This window comes from Euprymna scolopes, chromosome 11, assembly GCF_053919585.1.
Source record: "Euprymna scolopes isolate OS-2025 chromosome 11, ASM5391958v1, whole genome shotgun sequence".
Classification (NCBI taxonomy): domain Eukaryota; kingdom Metazoa; phylum Mollusca; class Cephalopoda; order Sepiida; family Sepiolidae; genus Euprymna; species Euprymna scolopes.
Window position 1 is genome coordinate 89,678,997 of NC_136492.1, and position 15,812 is coordinate 89,694,808.

Genomic DNA, 15,812 nt, shown 5'->3' on the forward strand with positions numbered 1-15,812 from the left:
GATCCCGCCATTTTTCCAGCGGCCTTGGCAACAGATTTGATGTACGTGTTCCATTTAAGATCAGGAGTAATGGTCAAGCCCAGAAGCTTGTCAAAACTTGAGGCCTCCTGAAGACAAGAGCTATTCATTTCAATTGATGCCAGATGTGGATCAGAATGTTGATGATGTAAAGAGAGAAGCTTCTGTTCAGGATTCTGTTTGCTATTTGCCAAAACTGGTGGGAACCAAGCCGCTGCTCAGCTACTTTGGACTTGACAGACTGAGCATACAACTCTCTAGCGTTCTTTATTACTTTCTTACAATGGTTGCTGACAGTCCTGAAAGCGGCTTTAGTTTCCATACATCTATTACGTTGGAAGCAGTGGAAAAAGTGATTTCTGTGCGCAATGGCAGCAGCACATTCTGGAGAGAACCATGGCTGGCTGTTAGGTTGTTGCTGGAACTTTTTCGAGGGTATGAAACACGCTTAAGTAGTAACTGTATAAACTGTTCTATTATATTATATTAGAGATGAATATTTTTATGAATCTTTTATTTCAAATTCTCTTACTTTCTCACTTTATCTCTCTCCACCCTCCTCCCCTCTCTCTCTCTCTCTCTCTTTATATATATATATATATATATATATATATATATATATATATATAACTACTTCATTTATTCACATAAATTTAATATACGAAAGTATAGATTTATGCGTAAACTTTAAGTATTTACTTCAAAAGTGCTCAATACGTAGGTAGAGCTAGTTAGTAATTTATAAAATATATAATATATATATATATTTTATAAATTACTATATATATATATATATATATATATATATATATATATATATATATATATAAGTGAAAGTGTCTGTCTGTGTGTCTGTGTGTCTGTGTGTGTACATTTCCCTACGAAATAACTCTGTCAATTTTTAGTCTACAGACTCGAAATTTGATATACAGGGTACTGAGATTTGGGAAAATCTATGTGATCGGTTTTCGGCCAGAAATTTGGCGATTAAGGAGTCAAAGTTCAACGATTTGTACCTTTGAGAACTCTATCAAAATCTTCCGACAATTTCGGGTCTACACACTTGAAATTTGAGATATAGGTTCCTTGGACATGGATCTAACTTAATAACTTTATTTGAGCCCAAAACAATAAATTTTAAAGGGTCATAATAGGGATCAAAGTTTTAAAAAATTGACCTTTTTTTTGTTTGTTTTTTTTTGCTCAACATACACCTCCAAATACCCGGGCAACCCCGGGCAACGCCGGGCACCCGTGCTAGTATGTATATATATAAAATAAAAATCTTTTAAGTTGAAAAGTTTTTTCTCAAACATTAAAAAAAAAACTTTTAAACCTGTAACGAAGATATACAAAATTTTAATTATTCGACCAGGAGTACAAATAAATAAGAAAAACCTTCCCGCCAGTGTTAAATAATTTATGTCGGTAATAGAAATGCTTAACGAATCTCTTTATTACGTATTTCCTTAAATATTTACTCACTTTTTGTATCAGAGAAACATTTATTTTTGAATGATTTGTGAACCAGACACCAGGTTTACATTTTTATTTTTATGTTGCGTTGTAGAATATATTTTCTTCTATGTGGCACTTCAAAAACTGACAACTCTTTGTCGCTATCCAAATTTATCAAAGTAGGTTTATATACAATTAAGCTTCTTGTTCATTGAAACAGAGAGAGAGAGAGAGAGAGAGAGAGAGACCTTAGTTGTGTGATGTTGGTTGATATGTGGTTCAAGGACGGAGACGTGTCCAGATGTATTTTCTCTCTTCTGTTTTCTGTTGTTTATTTTTCTCTTATATAGTCATAAATTTACATTCCTGGAATTGTAAGCATAAAGATACCACATTCTACTTTTCTATTTTGCATTGCGCAATTTTATAACTTCTGATCTTGGAATGTAAACAGTTCTTTCTTTTCGTGATAATTTTTTTAGGACACAAAAATATAGATCAACTCAATCTGAAATTTTCGTGTGTACACACCTCTGCTTTCAAATGTGCGTCGCCGCGTCTCTATATCCAACATTTATCTGTCTTCCGCTTTATTTATTTATTTACATTAGAAAAGTTGTCTCTGATTCGATCACGTAAAATTCAACCTCTAAGATAAATAAAATTGTGAAGAAATCGTTTGACAAATACTCACGGAACTTGATGTAATAAACCGTTCCTTCTAGCATAAAAGCCCATTGTTTTACCCACGAACTTTGTTCTGGGATGCCATAATGACCTTGCTCTATAGGAAGAGATGGCGCAGACTTTTTTCTGTAAGAAAAATAAATTAAACGGTACTTTAATAAGTTTAAGAATAAATGCAAACAATTTGCAATCGGTAATCGAAAAAAGCATTTTAGTCACAAAACGGATATTGATGCTGCAAAGTAAACACAAACGTGTGTCTCTTTAACTAAATAAATTAAACCAACTAATTTGATCGCAACGCCGATAATAATTAAATAAGAATAAAAATTAACTTATAAATACACATAATAAAAATTAAAATACGAAAAGAGTTCCAAAAGTAATGCCTCCTATTTTATTTCGCCTGAATAGATCAAATTGCATTGTTATGATGACTGAACTTATGCATTCATGACCTGAAAGTTTCATCTCTCTGTTGAAGATATTGATGGTTTTAGACTCTCAGGAAGCAATCCTTGTATAGACGTGGGTCAGAAGCAGAGACGCGACATTGAATTCCTCCATGAAGAAAAAATTGAACCGATCCACATTCACTGGCGCGTGCTGAACTTTTATGTTGCAGTTGGTGTCAAACATTCAGACGGCGGGTTTGTGGAGTGGCGATACAGATATGAATGACAAAGTGCGCTTCGGGCTATTATGACTGAGACCTCAAAAGAGGCTGGCAAAAGTTTATTTAGAATGGTGGTGATTATGTAGAAAAATAAATTCTGGAAAACAAAAGATCGCTAATATTTGAGGTACCACTCCCACCTTCGTAGCTCTTCAACGATTAAGGTTTTTTTAGTTATAAATAGGAGGCCTTACTTTTGGAACGACTCTCGTATGTATATATAAAATGAAGAAGTAAAAACAAGCCAAAAGCTGTTGTAAATTCATAGAGGAAATCTTAATATTTATTTGAGTATCATGTCCAACAATAAATATACAGTAAATTTGAATTTACAATATTCAATTATGTTTACATATATATATATATATATATATATATATATATATTGCTAGTGTTGGTGGTGGTGTTGGTGTTGGTGACTTTTTAGCGATAATAAAATATTCGGTATTAGCGTCCCTACAAGGAGATCAAGGAATTAGTTTTCTCTAAGAAATATCGCCCCTATTTTTAGGACATATTGGAGGATAAGCAATACGTATGTGTATGTATACTTTCGAAATATCTGTGTGTGAAAATCGGATATATCGTTTTGTTTATACTGGGTGGCTGTTTGAAACTGCTGACCACTTAAAGTTTGACTGTTACTTATAGGCGACACATTGGCGGACTTCTCAAGTAATTTACAATGCTACACCGGAGAGTAGATACTTAACTTTAAGGTTATAAAAAGAATAATAATGAAAATTGTCCCTACCGAAGTTAATGATGAGAAAAAATAAAAGCCTGAGATAAATGGATTGATCAGAGGCCATGTCTTTGCTTATCCTCCCCCAGACCAACTCCACCCCTATTCTATGACAAGATTCTAATTTTGTAAGTGATATAAGAAAATGTTTTTGTATCTTAAGTTAGTTTCAGTTTTCGAGGGAAATTCTTGGCCTGGAGACGTAAGCTCCCCAATAACGGGTGATTACAGAAACATGTATGCACATATGTAGCCATCAATGTTTGTATAAATAAATTATATATATATATATATATATATATATAATTTATATTTTATCGTTTAAAACAGTAAAATAAAAAATAAATAATCTATATGTGTGTGTGTGTGTGTGTGTGTGTGTGTGTGTGTGTGTGTGTGTGTGTGTGTGTGTGTGTGTGTGTGTGTGTGTGTGTGTGTGTAGTTGGTTCTGGGTGGGAATGACTGATCCTTATCATAACCTCTTATAAATCGACTCCAACAATAAAATAAAACTAGACTGATACTGATACCAGCTTTCATATTTCCAATCCATCCGTAGTCCGCCAACCCGTTTCAAAGACATTTCTCTTGAATATAACTTTCCATCGACCAATTCGCCTTAAAGGAGAAAAACTGTTCAATATTTGTGCTATACTGACACCGCGAAATTACAAGATTCCTTAAAAGACTTGTTCATCATACGTGTGATTTATGAACACATTCTGCAATTAAAACAAAAGTATCTCTTGTCAAAATGGCGCCGATAATGTCTGTTTCAGAGCATAATTTCGTTTTTTCTTCCAAGGAATCTATAACAATCTATAATATAAATCTCACCTGTCTCTTTGCATGTATGTATGTATGTATGTATATGTATGCATGTATGTATGCCTAAAACGTTCGACAGAGGCGATGGATTTTCACGAAGAGTAGGCAGAACGACAGATTTGTAGACTGCCACCTTTACTTTTAGAGACACATCGTGGCTGTTCCAGAGTCTGTGTCGCAACCTACCAAATGCCTCAGTAGTTTTATTAATTCTACTTTGGATGTCCTTTTCAAATTTAGCATCATCAGACACAACAGATCCGAGGTATGCAAAAGAAGATACTGTTTTCAAAGCTTCACCATAAACATATACCACTAGTTGTGAAGAGGACGTGGCGTTTGGTTTTGGCTGGTGAATAATTTCAGTCTTTTTATGCTAATTGTAAGACCGAAGGCCTTACATGCACCAGAAAAGCTATTGAGGATGTTCTGCATGTCATCAAGACTATGGGCCAAAAGAGCACAGTCATCAGCAAAAAGGAGGTCAAGAACAGTCTGCACAGAAGTCTTGGTTTTGGCCTTGAACCGTTGCTGGTTAAATAATCCTCCACTTGATCGATACTCAACACCTATGTCTCATTACCGAAAAGAAAAGAGCAAATAGGATCGGAGCAAGGACACATCCTTGCTTAGTTCCATTTGACACTTCAAATGGTTCATTTTGTTTACAGCCAGATCGTACTGTCACCACCATTCCCCAGTGAAAGGAGACAATCACATACCAAGCCTCCTCAAAACAGTCCACAGGGCATCCCTAGAGATGGTATATATATATATATATATATATATATATATATATATATATATATATATATATATATATATATATATATATATAGCATAATCAGGTTGACACATTGGTTCTCGTCAGCTTACCGAAGTTTAGTCTGGCTAGTACCAGATGGATGACCATTTGAGAATTCTAGGCGCTGTATGTGCACTCCGCTTATCTTAGCATTGTTTCTAGCCGTTCTGAGCCTTCACTTGCCAATGGTATTTAACAACGCCGACTCAAGAGAGGTATGTTTGGAAATGATGCAACTCTTGCCAAAAATTTTCATGCGCAGACACCCTTACAGTGAGTATCCATAGTTTGTCAAGACTCGACGTTACCATATATATATATATATATATATATATATATATATATATATATATATATATATATATATATATATATATATATTCTGTCCTATTTTTTTACTGTATTTTAGAACATCACTAATGGATGAAATTATTTTTGATTTTTTTTCTGCTTATAGTAGTCAGCTTTAAAGTTATTCGCGCGCAAATCGTATTGCTGCGTGAAATTGGTTGCTTCAAAAGACAAAACTATCGCTATGTTGTGTGTGTTCCTATGAAATCCATTACTTACGGTTGAACTGATATCTTTTTTTGCCCTTGGGATTGATCGCTCTCCAAACAATGCTATCAAATGAAACTTACTGTAGAGGGAGCGTTCACAGATCATCATTTTAAAAGCGAGGCTTGAATCCAATTTTATGCTTAGTATCGAAATACCACGACTCGATATATACATATGTATCTTCTTTTATAATAAATGGGTCCAAGTTACTGCAATAATCTCTATTTGTATGAAGATACGTATGTGTATATCTTTACATATTTGTATGAACAGAATAAACTCCTAAAATAATTATGCGATCATTATAACACAGTTGCTAAAAATAAGGGTTCAAATGTCGGTCATATTTAATACAGTTTAGTTTTATGCAAATCGGGTAAAACTGTGAAAGCCCTTTATAAAATTCAGGTACTTTCGATTTGTGGGATATTTTAACAATGCGTATAGATATCAATTATTATTCACCAACGTTTACTCTCTTTAGGATGTTTAAAGGGTTTTAGGGTATAATAACGTGTGTTAATTTATATATATATATATATATATATATATATAGAGAGAGAGAGAGAGAGAGAGAGAGAGAGAGAGCTATGTATATATATATATATATATATATATATATAAAAAATGGGTTAATAAATTCCAACGAACGAAAGATGTATATTTAAATAAGGGAGTAGTCACCAACCATGTGTATTTTTAACATTATTTTATTATTCCGTGTCTTGGTTTTTCATTGAGAATTATGTTTGGATCATTGTAATAATGTTTTTAAGTCATTGAAATCGTTTACGCGCGTTTCAGACGGTCTGTGATGCGTCCTCGTCAGAAATTATTTTGAAAATAATTTCTGACGAGGACGCATCACAGACCGTCTGAAACGCGCGTAAACGATTTCAAATTCAAGTATAGGTTTGTAACAGAAATGAAATGAGTGTGTTTTTGTTATGCAATTTATTGATTGAGATTATATGTATCAATTATTACTGAGGGTGTTTGAATGGTGTGAGAAGATTAACCAGTGTCTACAATTATGTTCTTTTAATAAAAGTTTACTTATTAATGGTGCTATGTTATAGAAACCTGCACGTTGTTTAATTGTGCTTGAATTTGCGATAAGCGCAGATTCAAGAAGTCTCCGGCGCGCTTTATTTGAAATAAATTTAATTATTTTTGCTTCTTTAAAGTCAAAGGTGTGATTATGCTGCAATGAATGAGAGAATAATGCACTTAGAGAATTGCTATTTTTTATATCACCTTTATGTTCACTGAGCCTTTTTTTTCTAATTTACGCTGGGTTTCACCAACGTATCTATGATGGCAACTTTGGCAAGGAATAGTATATATACATATATAGTTTGTTTTGGAGATGTTTCGTAGTTTTTAATATTTGTCTTATAGTTTGTGATGTGGTTTGTATGATTGGAATGCCTAGTTTGTTTAGTGCGTTACAAATTATTGTATATTGATGTGTGTGGGTAAAAGAGAAAGGTCTGGTGTATATGATTTTTGATTATTTATCCTGGAAAATATTTGTGTGGCTTTTCGCTTAGCATTCAATATGAAATATGTCGGATATTGCAAGGTTTTCAAAATTTTTGTGAGGTATTTGAATTCTTTGTCCAGATATTCAAGACTGTAAATTCTGAAAGCGCGTAACAAGAAATCAATTATCATACTTGTTTTTATTTTGTTATTATGGTGTGAATAGAAATACAATTATTAATTTTTGTCAAAATACGTCGTAAGTTAAAAGCCAATGTCTCGTCATACGTGCATAAACCACCTTTTTTCACATAACTACGATTATACTTTTATTTACTAGGGGTACCCGCTTATCATGGCCTAGAGGCCACTCAAGGAAAAGGGTTAATGTGTGTCAGTTGGCTTGTGAGATAACACCATGATTATGAGTAATTGGTTAGTGTTTGCTTATTTAAGAGGACAGCTAAACAGGAACTTGTTCACCTTGGACTTGAAAACGGCCATGTTATAGTCAGCCAGGAAACCTTCCTGCAGTATTGTTTTCCACAAACGGGCACTTCTAGGAAAGTTTTATGTAAAGAAAAATAATAAGGGAAAATTTTATAACTAAGCGAGAGTCTCTTGCAAATGCTCTACAAATGGAAGCTCAGTTGAGCACCTGCCATGAAAATAACGATTGAGCGGAGATAGACTCGCTACATCTCTTCTCTGAAAAAGAGTAAGTAGGATGTAGAATAGGAATTCGCTCACTAGCTTTCGAAGCCGGTTTTGAACAGTGTTAATGCATAAAAGGGTGCTGTTAGCAGCTCCTCTCCATACTAACAACAGATGGAGAATTTTTGCGTTGAGTCATTTTCGTGTAGAGTCACTTTAAAACTATGATTTTGAAGGATTATTTATTTCTAGATTGTATCCGTGATGTGATGTTCAGATGAAGAGAAACGGTGTTCCAAGCAACGTGCATTTTCTTTTCTTGGATACGGAAAACAGAGTTCGCTATTCATGTGTTAATTAGTCAAGCTAGAAAAAAAAATGAAAGCAAGATTGAATATATTTCAGCTCTTATCCTACATGATCTGGATTCCCGTGTAATTGTATAACTTTTTATTCTAACACATACTGTTGCATTTCTGCCTTGTGTCTGATTTTGCCTCCGTGGGGAAGCAATTAAATCGAAACAACGCTGTTGTTGTATTGAAATGTCGCTACAGCAGACATTGGAAAGTGTAGCGTCAATTAAGTTTGAACCTGATTCTGAGTTTGTAGATTGTTGATTAAAATTGCTTACTAGTGAGAACGTTCGAATGGAAAAAGTGAAATCAACTGATGGTTCAAAACTTTTCTTTCCAAACAACGATGTCACGAACGATTAATTCTCTGGAAAGAATTAATGATGCACAACAGAAAAAAGAAAAAAAACGTACAATGGCTCGAGTCTTTCGTGTTTAAGTATCTTCGACAACGTGGGATAAAATGTTGTAAGCAATCGTATTGCCGCTGTTCGAACCAGGAGGTGCAACAATCATTCCCCTTGGAAGCTAGCGATCAATGTCAGGATGATAACAGACATTCTTAACGGCACATATAAGATGTTAGAAGTTCTTGAATCTTTCTGGAAAACTCATTATTCAAAGTTAAGTACTAAAAATAATGTTAGAAACAATTTCAGTGTTTGTTTTTCAAGTCGACAAAACTGTATATAAAAATCTGAAATTTTTCGCTACTAGTAAAGAAAAATAAACAAATATACATAAAAAATAATTAACAAACCAGTTGAGCTTTAAGGACAAGAACAAAACTTCATCACCTATTTAGAGTTTTTTTCTTTTTAACCATTTAGAAATCATTTAAGTTTTCTTCTTCACCTCCTTTCTTTTATTATCAAGCGAGATAATCGCAAATAGTCACCCCACTTTTTAGTTGCCCCCTTTATTATGTCTGTGTTTTCTTCACACATATAAACAACTTGAATTTTTTCTTCGCTTACTTTTTTATTTCCTCTCCTTCCTTTTTTCCCTCATTTTTCTTGCTTCCCCACCTTTTTATCTCATACCAGTCATAACGATAACATATCAAAAAATAAAAAACAACTACATCTGGTTTAAAAATAGATAACACACGATTAACCATACTGAAACTAGCAACCTCTTAGTAAATATTATGTTTTTAAGAACTTACAATTGGTTGATGGATTTAATTAAAAATTTCATCATAATAAGTTTTTAAAAAATGATGCCCCATACGGTTCCCTGATAATTAAATTATCGTTATAATTCGTGTAAACTTACTTCCAACCAGATCCAAAAATTCGAAAGTTTAGAGTGCAAAGCTACTCCCCTTTTTTTTCCTTCTAAAACATGGCAACTTTTATACCCGAAGAAGGTCGGAAGTTAAATCGACCGAAACGTTGTGCAGATAACACTCCAGATGAAAACAATCGTTCGATTAATGTAAACAATACAAACATTCATACTTCATCTTAAAATTTAGAACTGTCAATAAACAAATGCTTTAAACAAGACAAATGTGAACTACTACAACACGGTAATAAAGACCTGCTCGTGGAAAAATCTGGATACTGGTGTAGTTAACAAGAAATAACATCAAAGGAAGTAGTGAAGGATCTAGGGGTTTATATGAGCAAAGATGCCACCTTCACACAATATATTGAGCACACTACAGCGATCGCAAGACAACTAACTGGATGGATACTGAGAATCTTCAGATGTTGGAACAGGAAGTGCATGCTCACAATATGGAAATCCCTTGTTTTCCCAAGTCTGGAATACTGCTGTCAGCTGTGGTTGCAACAAAAATGAAAAAGAAATCTGCAAAATAGAAGCACCCCAAAGAACATTCACCAGCAAAATATGTGAAGTGGGCCAAATGAATCACTGGAAGAGGCTGAAGGAGCTGTAACAACGCCGAAGAGAATGAAATATTATCATCCACATATGGAAAATCTTGGGAGGAAGGGTCCCAAACACAACAATAGTAGGAATAACCCACCAGTTGCGAGGAAGGCTTTGCTATATAAAAACCACTACACAGAGGATCAAGTCCCTCATCCACCATAGCTTCATCTACAGTTGTACGAGATCATTCAATCGCAATAAGAAATATAAGGAGAGTGTCCCCCGACACTTTCAAAAAACAACTGCACATCTAGCTAGAAAAGATACCTGACCGGCCACCAACACCAGGCTATCCTAGTCCCAACCTCAATCGTCTAGTGGACTGGACCTCTGTATGAAGTGGATAGCCTGGGTGTAGTGGAGCTCAAGGTCACCTGTGTAAATAACCGACGGAATAACACAAACTACAAACTACTACTTCTATTCTACGTATTTGATACCCGCTTTTTAATCAACGCTTCTTTATGGCTATTCATTTTATACACTCGAACTATTTTAGATCTATGAAGTGAAACAAATTTTTAGTTTTGTATCACTACGCCATAATCACGTTGACACATCGGTTCTTCTTGTAAGATCACTAAACTTAAGCAACGTTGAGCCTGGCCATTATTAAATGAGTGACCGGTACTGTATGTGTTCTCTGCTTATTTCGGCATTGTTTTCGGTCATCACGGATTCTTCCTTTCACTGAAATCAAACGGTACTCATTCATGAGAGGTGTGGTTATAGATTGTGCAACACTTGCTTCACGATTACACCTTCAAATACCCTTACAGAGATTTTTTTTGTTACATTTTTTCTGTCAAATATGCTTGGTACTACTCTTAACCAGTTTTTAAATGACTTCCTCAAATCTAGATTAATGCAAAATAACCCGACTTTACAAGATCCATTATTGGATTTTAATTATAAGGTGACGCTCGAACGTTCTAACTCGAGGTATATAAAGCAAAAAACACCCACGCATTAATATGGGAGGGGGGACTATCTTCAAATATCATCCTAAATCGGAAATGGAGCAACGGACTTATATTAAGTAGATATTAATAAGTCCCTCTTACCATTTTTTTTATTTTATTATTTTTTTTTAATGGAGAGTAGATAATTCACAGTGGTTATGTAATCGCCAGCCCCAGTAACTATCGCTTCGCCTTTTTTGTCCCTCAGTCCTCATTTCCAATGAGTGATGTTTCTGACAAAGGGTGAAGAAAAAGCTGCTTTCCAGGTCGGTAGTAGTTCGTGAACAGTAGTCTGAGATGTCGGAAATTTTCTGTTTCTATGTCTATCCTTGTGGTCATGTCATTAGTAAGGGTGCTGGAGGTAAACGTTTCATCTGGGCTGACGTTATCCGCCTGATGGTCAGAGACCCGAACCTTAGATTAACCACTAAGAAGGCTGTCCTATTAGTAGGTGCATAGTACTAGGGCTGCTGTATTGCCATTTGGTGAACGGATTCTGGACCATGCAGTAGTCTGTAGTGGGGCCTCTCGATGCCATACTAGTGGGTAATTGTTACGGCTTTACCTTATCATGTGCTACAAAAAACAATCCTGTCTTTTCTGTCTTACTTTCCCTCTCTGCCCTGCTCTAACCAAGTATGCCGACCTGTTCCACAAATCCCAAAATCCTCAACATGGAATGTCTCAAAAAAAAAACACGAATAAACCTAGAACCCCATCCTCCAATGTAGACCCCTACTACAATGTCTCTTTCTCCAACATCAGGGATCTACATTCCAACCTTTCAGAGGTTGAAACCCAATCACAGGAGACGAAACCGGACATATTCTTTCTCAGTGAAACTAGAATAGGGCCGACCACCTCACTAGATGCGTTCATAATTAAAGGATACTCTAACGTAACATCTAAATCTGACCCCAAGATCGTCATGGGCATGGAATATGTGCCTACATTAAAGATGGCTTCCCCTGTAGCAGGGATATCTCCAAAGAAGATCCTAATTTACCTTATATGTGCTTCCGGGTTGCACTTGCTTACACCACCGCATTTATATTTGCCCTCTATCGCCCTCACAACAGCGCAATTACTATCTTTTAAGAGTATATATGAGAAAATTGACCACATCCTGTCTGCTCATCCCTCGGCAAACATTCACATTTGCGGTGACTTCAATGTCCATAACGTGGAATGGCTGACCCACTCAAATAAGACAGATGATGAGGGGAGGCTCTGTCATGATTTTGCCATTGCCTATGACCTCACTCAGATTGTTCGCGAGCCCACCACAGTACCCGATAATACCGGTCAGTATGCAAGCCTTCTAGACCTTTTCTCCTCAACTTCCCCTGAGATGTTCATGTTCCGTTCTATATTCTGTGGGATCCTCCGACCATTCCGTTGTATCAGTTAAGATAAAACTGAAATGTAATAAGTCTTCAGACGTACCTCTCCACCGTACTGTATACCGATACTCTATGGCTGACTGGGATAGCTTCTGTACATTCATATCTGATCTACCTCTCCATTCCATGTTTAAAAGGGATGTGACCTCTATATATCAGACTTGATCGAATGGTTAATTGTAGACATAGACCGATTCATACCATCCAGAAAATTCCAACAAAAACCCAACAGCCAGCCATGGTTCTCCCCAGAATGTGCTGCTGCCACCGCGCACAGAAATCAATTTTTCCATAGCAACCAACGTAATAGATGACCTGACACTAGAGCTGCTTTCAGGATCGCCACAACCACTGTAAAAGAGTAATAAAAAATGCAAGAGAGCTATATGCTCACTCCGTTAAATCCAAAGTAGCTGAGCAGCGGCTTGTTTCCCACCAGTTTTGGCAAATAACAAATAGGACCCTGAACAGACGCGTGCGTTCTATCCCAACCATTATCAATGGACCAGAGGTCATCTCGTCAGCATCAGACAAGGCCAAACTATCTGTCAAGAACTTTGCAGCTAATTCTACCCTATGCGACGAAGGCCATCAACTCCTCGTATTTCCTCCTATAACACAGAACAAGCTAGGTAGCTTACAAATATCTGTGCATGAGGTCGCCAAGCTAATTAAGAACCTTGATTCCAGTAAAGCAACTGGCCCTGATGGTATTCCAATTATAGTGTTCAACCAGAACTTTCCCCCATACTTACAAAACTGTGTAAGCGTTGCCTTAAAGAGAAGTGCTTTCCAACACCCTAGAAACCCCCACCAGTATGCCCTGTATTTAAGAATTCAGGTGATAAGTCATCTCCCTCTCAGTACAGACCAATAAGTCTCTTGTGTGTCATGAGTAAGTTGCAGGAATCCATATTAAATAGAGAAGTAGTCAACCAACTCAGCAGAAATAACCTCCTTAGTAACACGCAATATGGTTTCCGTTCTGCTAGATCTACAGCAGATGTGCTGTGCTAACGGTTATATCTCATAGGATTAGTGAATCTCTCGACAAAGGCTTCATTTCTAGCGCAATTGCTCTTGACATATCAAAGGCCTTCGATAAGGTATGGCATAAAGGCCTACTTCACAAGATTTCCAGCTACGGTATAACTGGAAATATTTTCTTAATCATTAAATCATTTCTCTCTGATAGGCTCATAAGAGTAGTGGTGTATGGGGAGAAATCAGAGGCCCGAAGTATTAATGTTGGAGTCCCTCAGGGGTCAATCCTGGGCCCAACTCTCTTCCTGGTCTACATCACTGATCTCCCAACACACATACTTAAATCATTCGTTGACATTTATGCTGATGACACGACCATCTATGGCAACACATCAAAGGCCGTAAATGACAATGTTCTCTCTGATTCTCTTTCCTCTGATCTCGAGCGCGTGGTACAGTGGGGAAAGAGGTGGCTGGTTACCTTTAATGCATCTAAAACCAAACTCCTATCCTTACATCATCAGCGCTCTGATCCCCATCTGGCATCAATTGAAATGGATGGCTCTTATCTAGGGGAGACCCCATGTTTTAATAAGCTTCTGGGTTTGACCTTTACTCCTGATCTGAAATGGAACACGTACATCAAGTCTGTGGTCACGGTCGCTGGGAAAATGGTGGGATCGTTCTACCGCTCCAGAAGATATCTCACTACTGATGCAATCCTCTATCTATATAAAATCCAAGTACGTCCAAGGATAGCGTACTGCTGCCACATCTGGACAGGAGCTGCTAAAAACAGCCTATCCTGCATTGACAGAGTACATAATAGACTTCGTGGCTTAGTGGGGGATGCCCTTTTCTCTTCCCTGCAACCTCTCTCCCACAGAAGAGACGTTGCGAGCCTATCTTTGTTTTATCGTTATTTCCATGGCAAGTGCTCTTCTGAGCTCCAATATCTAGTCCCTCCTCGCCAATCTTTCAGGAAAAACACCCGTCTAGCTGAAACCACTGTCAATAATTTCCCCCACGTTTTATCTGTGCCTAAATCAAAATGTAGATTCCATGAACAAAGCTTCTTTCTTAGAACTGCACGCATATGGAACTCTCTGCCGCTTGCCTGTTTCCCTCCTGACTTCAACTTGGATGTCTTCAAGTCCAACATAAACAAATTCCTGATGAATCGCCCACTTGAGTAATGACATTTTATCAAATTTCCAATACTAACGAATAATACAACATTACCCCCATTGATTACTGTAAACACAATAACTCTTATCTCCGAGTGGCTTCTGGGACTTGATGTGGTGACCTACATGTAAAAAAATATCAATATCTCCAGGCTGAACTGATGCCATGATCCTTACGCCGAACTAATAAATAGGTTACAAATGCACGATCATTCCGTTTGATTGGTGACAGTGAGAATAAAGCGTTCACCTCAAGTTGCACGATTTTATGCTATTTTTCAGGGTTCGAACCTCACCTCAGACAATTATAATTTTGTTTAGTATTGCTCGTTTGATGTTTGCTCTAGCGTTTCAATATTTATATTCATTTTTAATCTAATGATTAAACACTATCTTATTTTATTTTTTATGATTTAGAGTTTTAAAAGGGCAAATAAACTGGGGGGGGGGTTCATTTGAATAGTTGTGCAGAAACCTCGCGTTGCTGAGTATTTCATCTCGTAAAAATATATGGTAAGCAAAGAAATACAATATCACCAGAAATTGGGCATATGGGTGATATTTTTGCAGTTTCTGACTATAAGATTCTCGGTAGAGTGATATCACGTCGGAATTATTTGTAATAACGAATCTGAAGGTTTTACGCAGGAAGCCACAGGAAGACGCAGTAATAATCTGAAATGAATTACACCCAAGAATCTGAAACGTCGTTGAATATGTTAATTAATTTGGGTTATGACGCCACCGGTGTCCGTTATATGTGTACGGCTTCCGTTTCAGTACAAACAATCTGGATGAAATGAGATAAAGCTGACATACGTCCAAGAATAACTTAAACTTGAAAAGAATTATAGAGAGTAGAGTAAAAAGTTAGCCTTGGTTTTACTTCATGTGGCGACTTAACTCTCCACTTTCTTCTTTAGTCCTCACATTCTACAGGTTATATTTCTGACAAAGGGGGGAAGAACTATTGTTCTCTCGGTCGAATATTGTCTTGAATGGGTGAAATATGAAGATATTTAAGCTAAGATAAGTGGTCGAATATAGTCAAGGGCGATTCGAAGGCTGATTTTTTATTAACTAATACGCCGATGTGTA

The 15,812-nt window shown here is 36.4% G+C and overlaps 1 protein-coding gene across 1 annotated transcript in view; it reads right to left on the reverse strand.

The window, feature by feature from the left end:
* The window catches only part of LOC145287958 (fas apoptotic inhibitory molecule 1-like), a 169,837-nt gene that overhangs the window by 18,885 nt on the left and 135,140 nt on the right, over window positions 1–15,812 (reverse strand). The window contains exon 2 of the mRNA XM_080135908.1: window positions 2,171–2,289. Coding sequence (XP_079992034.1) covers window positions 2,171–2,289 — 119 coding nt within the window. The remainder of the gene's footprint in view (window positions 1–2,170; window positions 2,290–15,812) is intronic.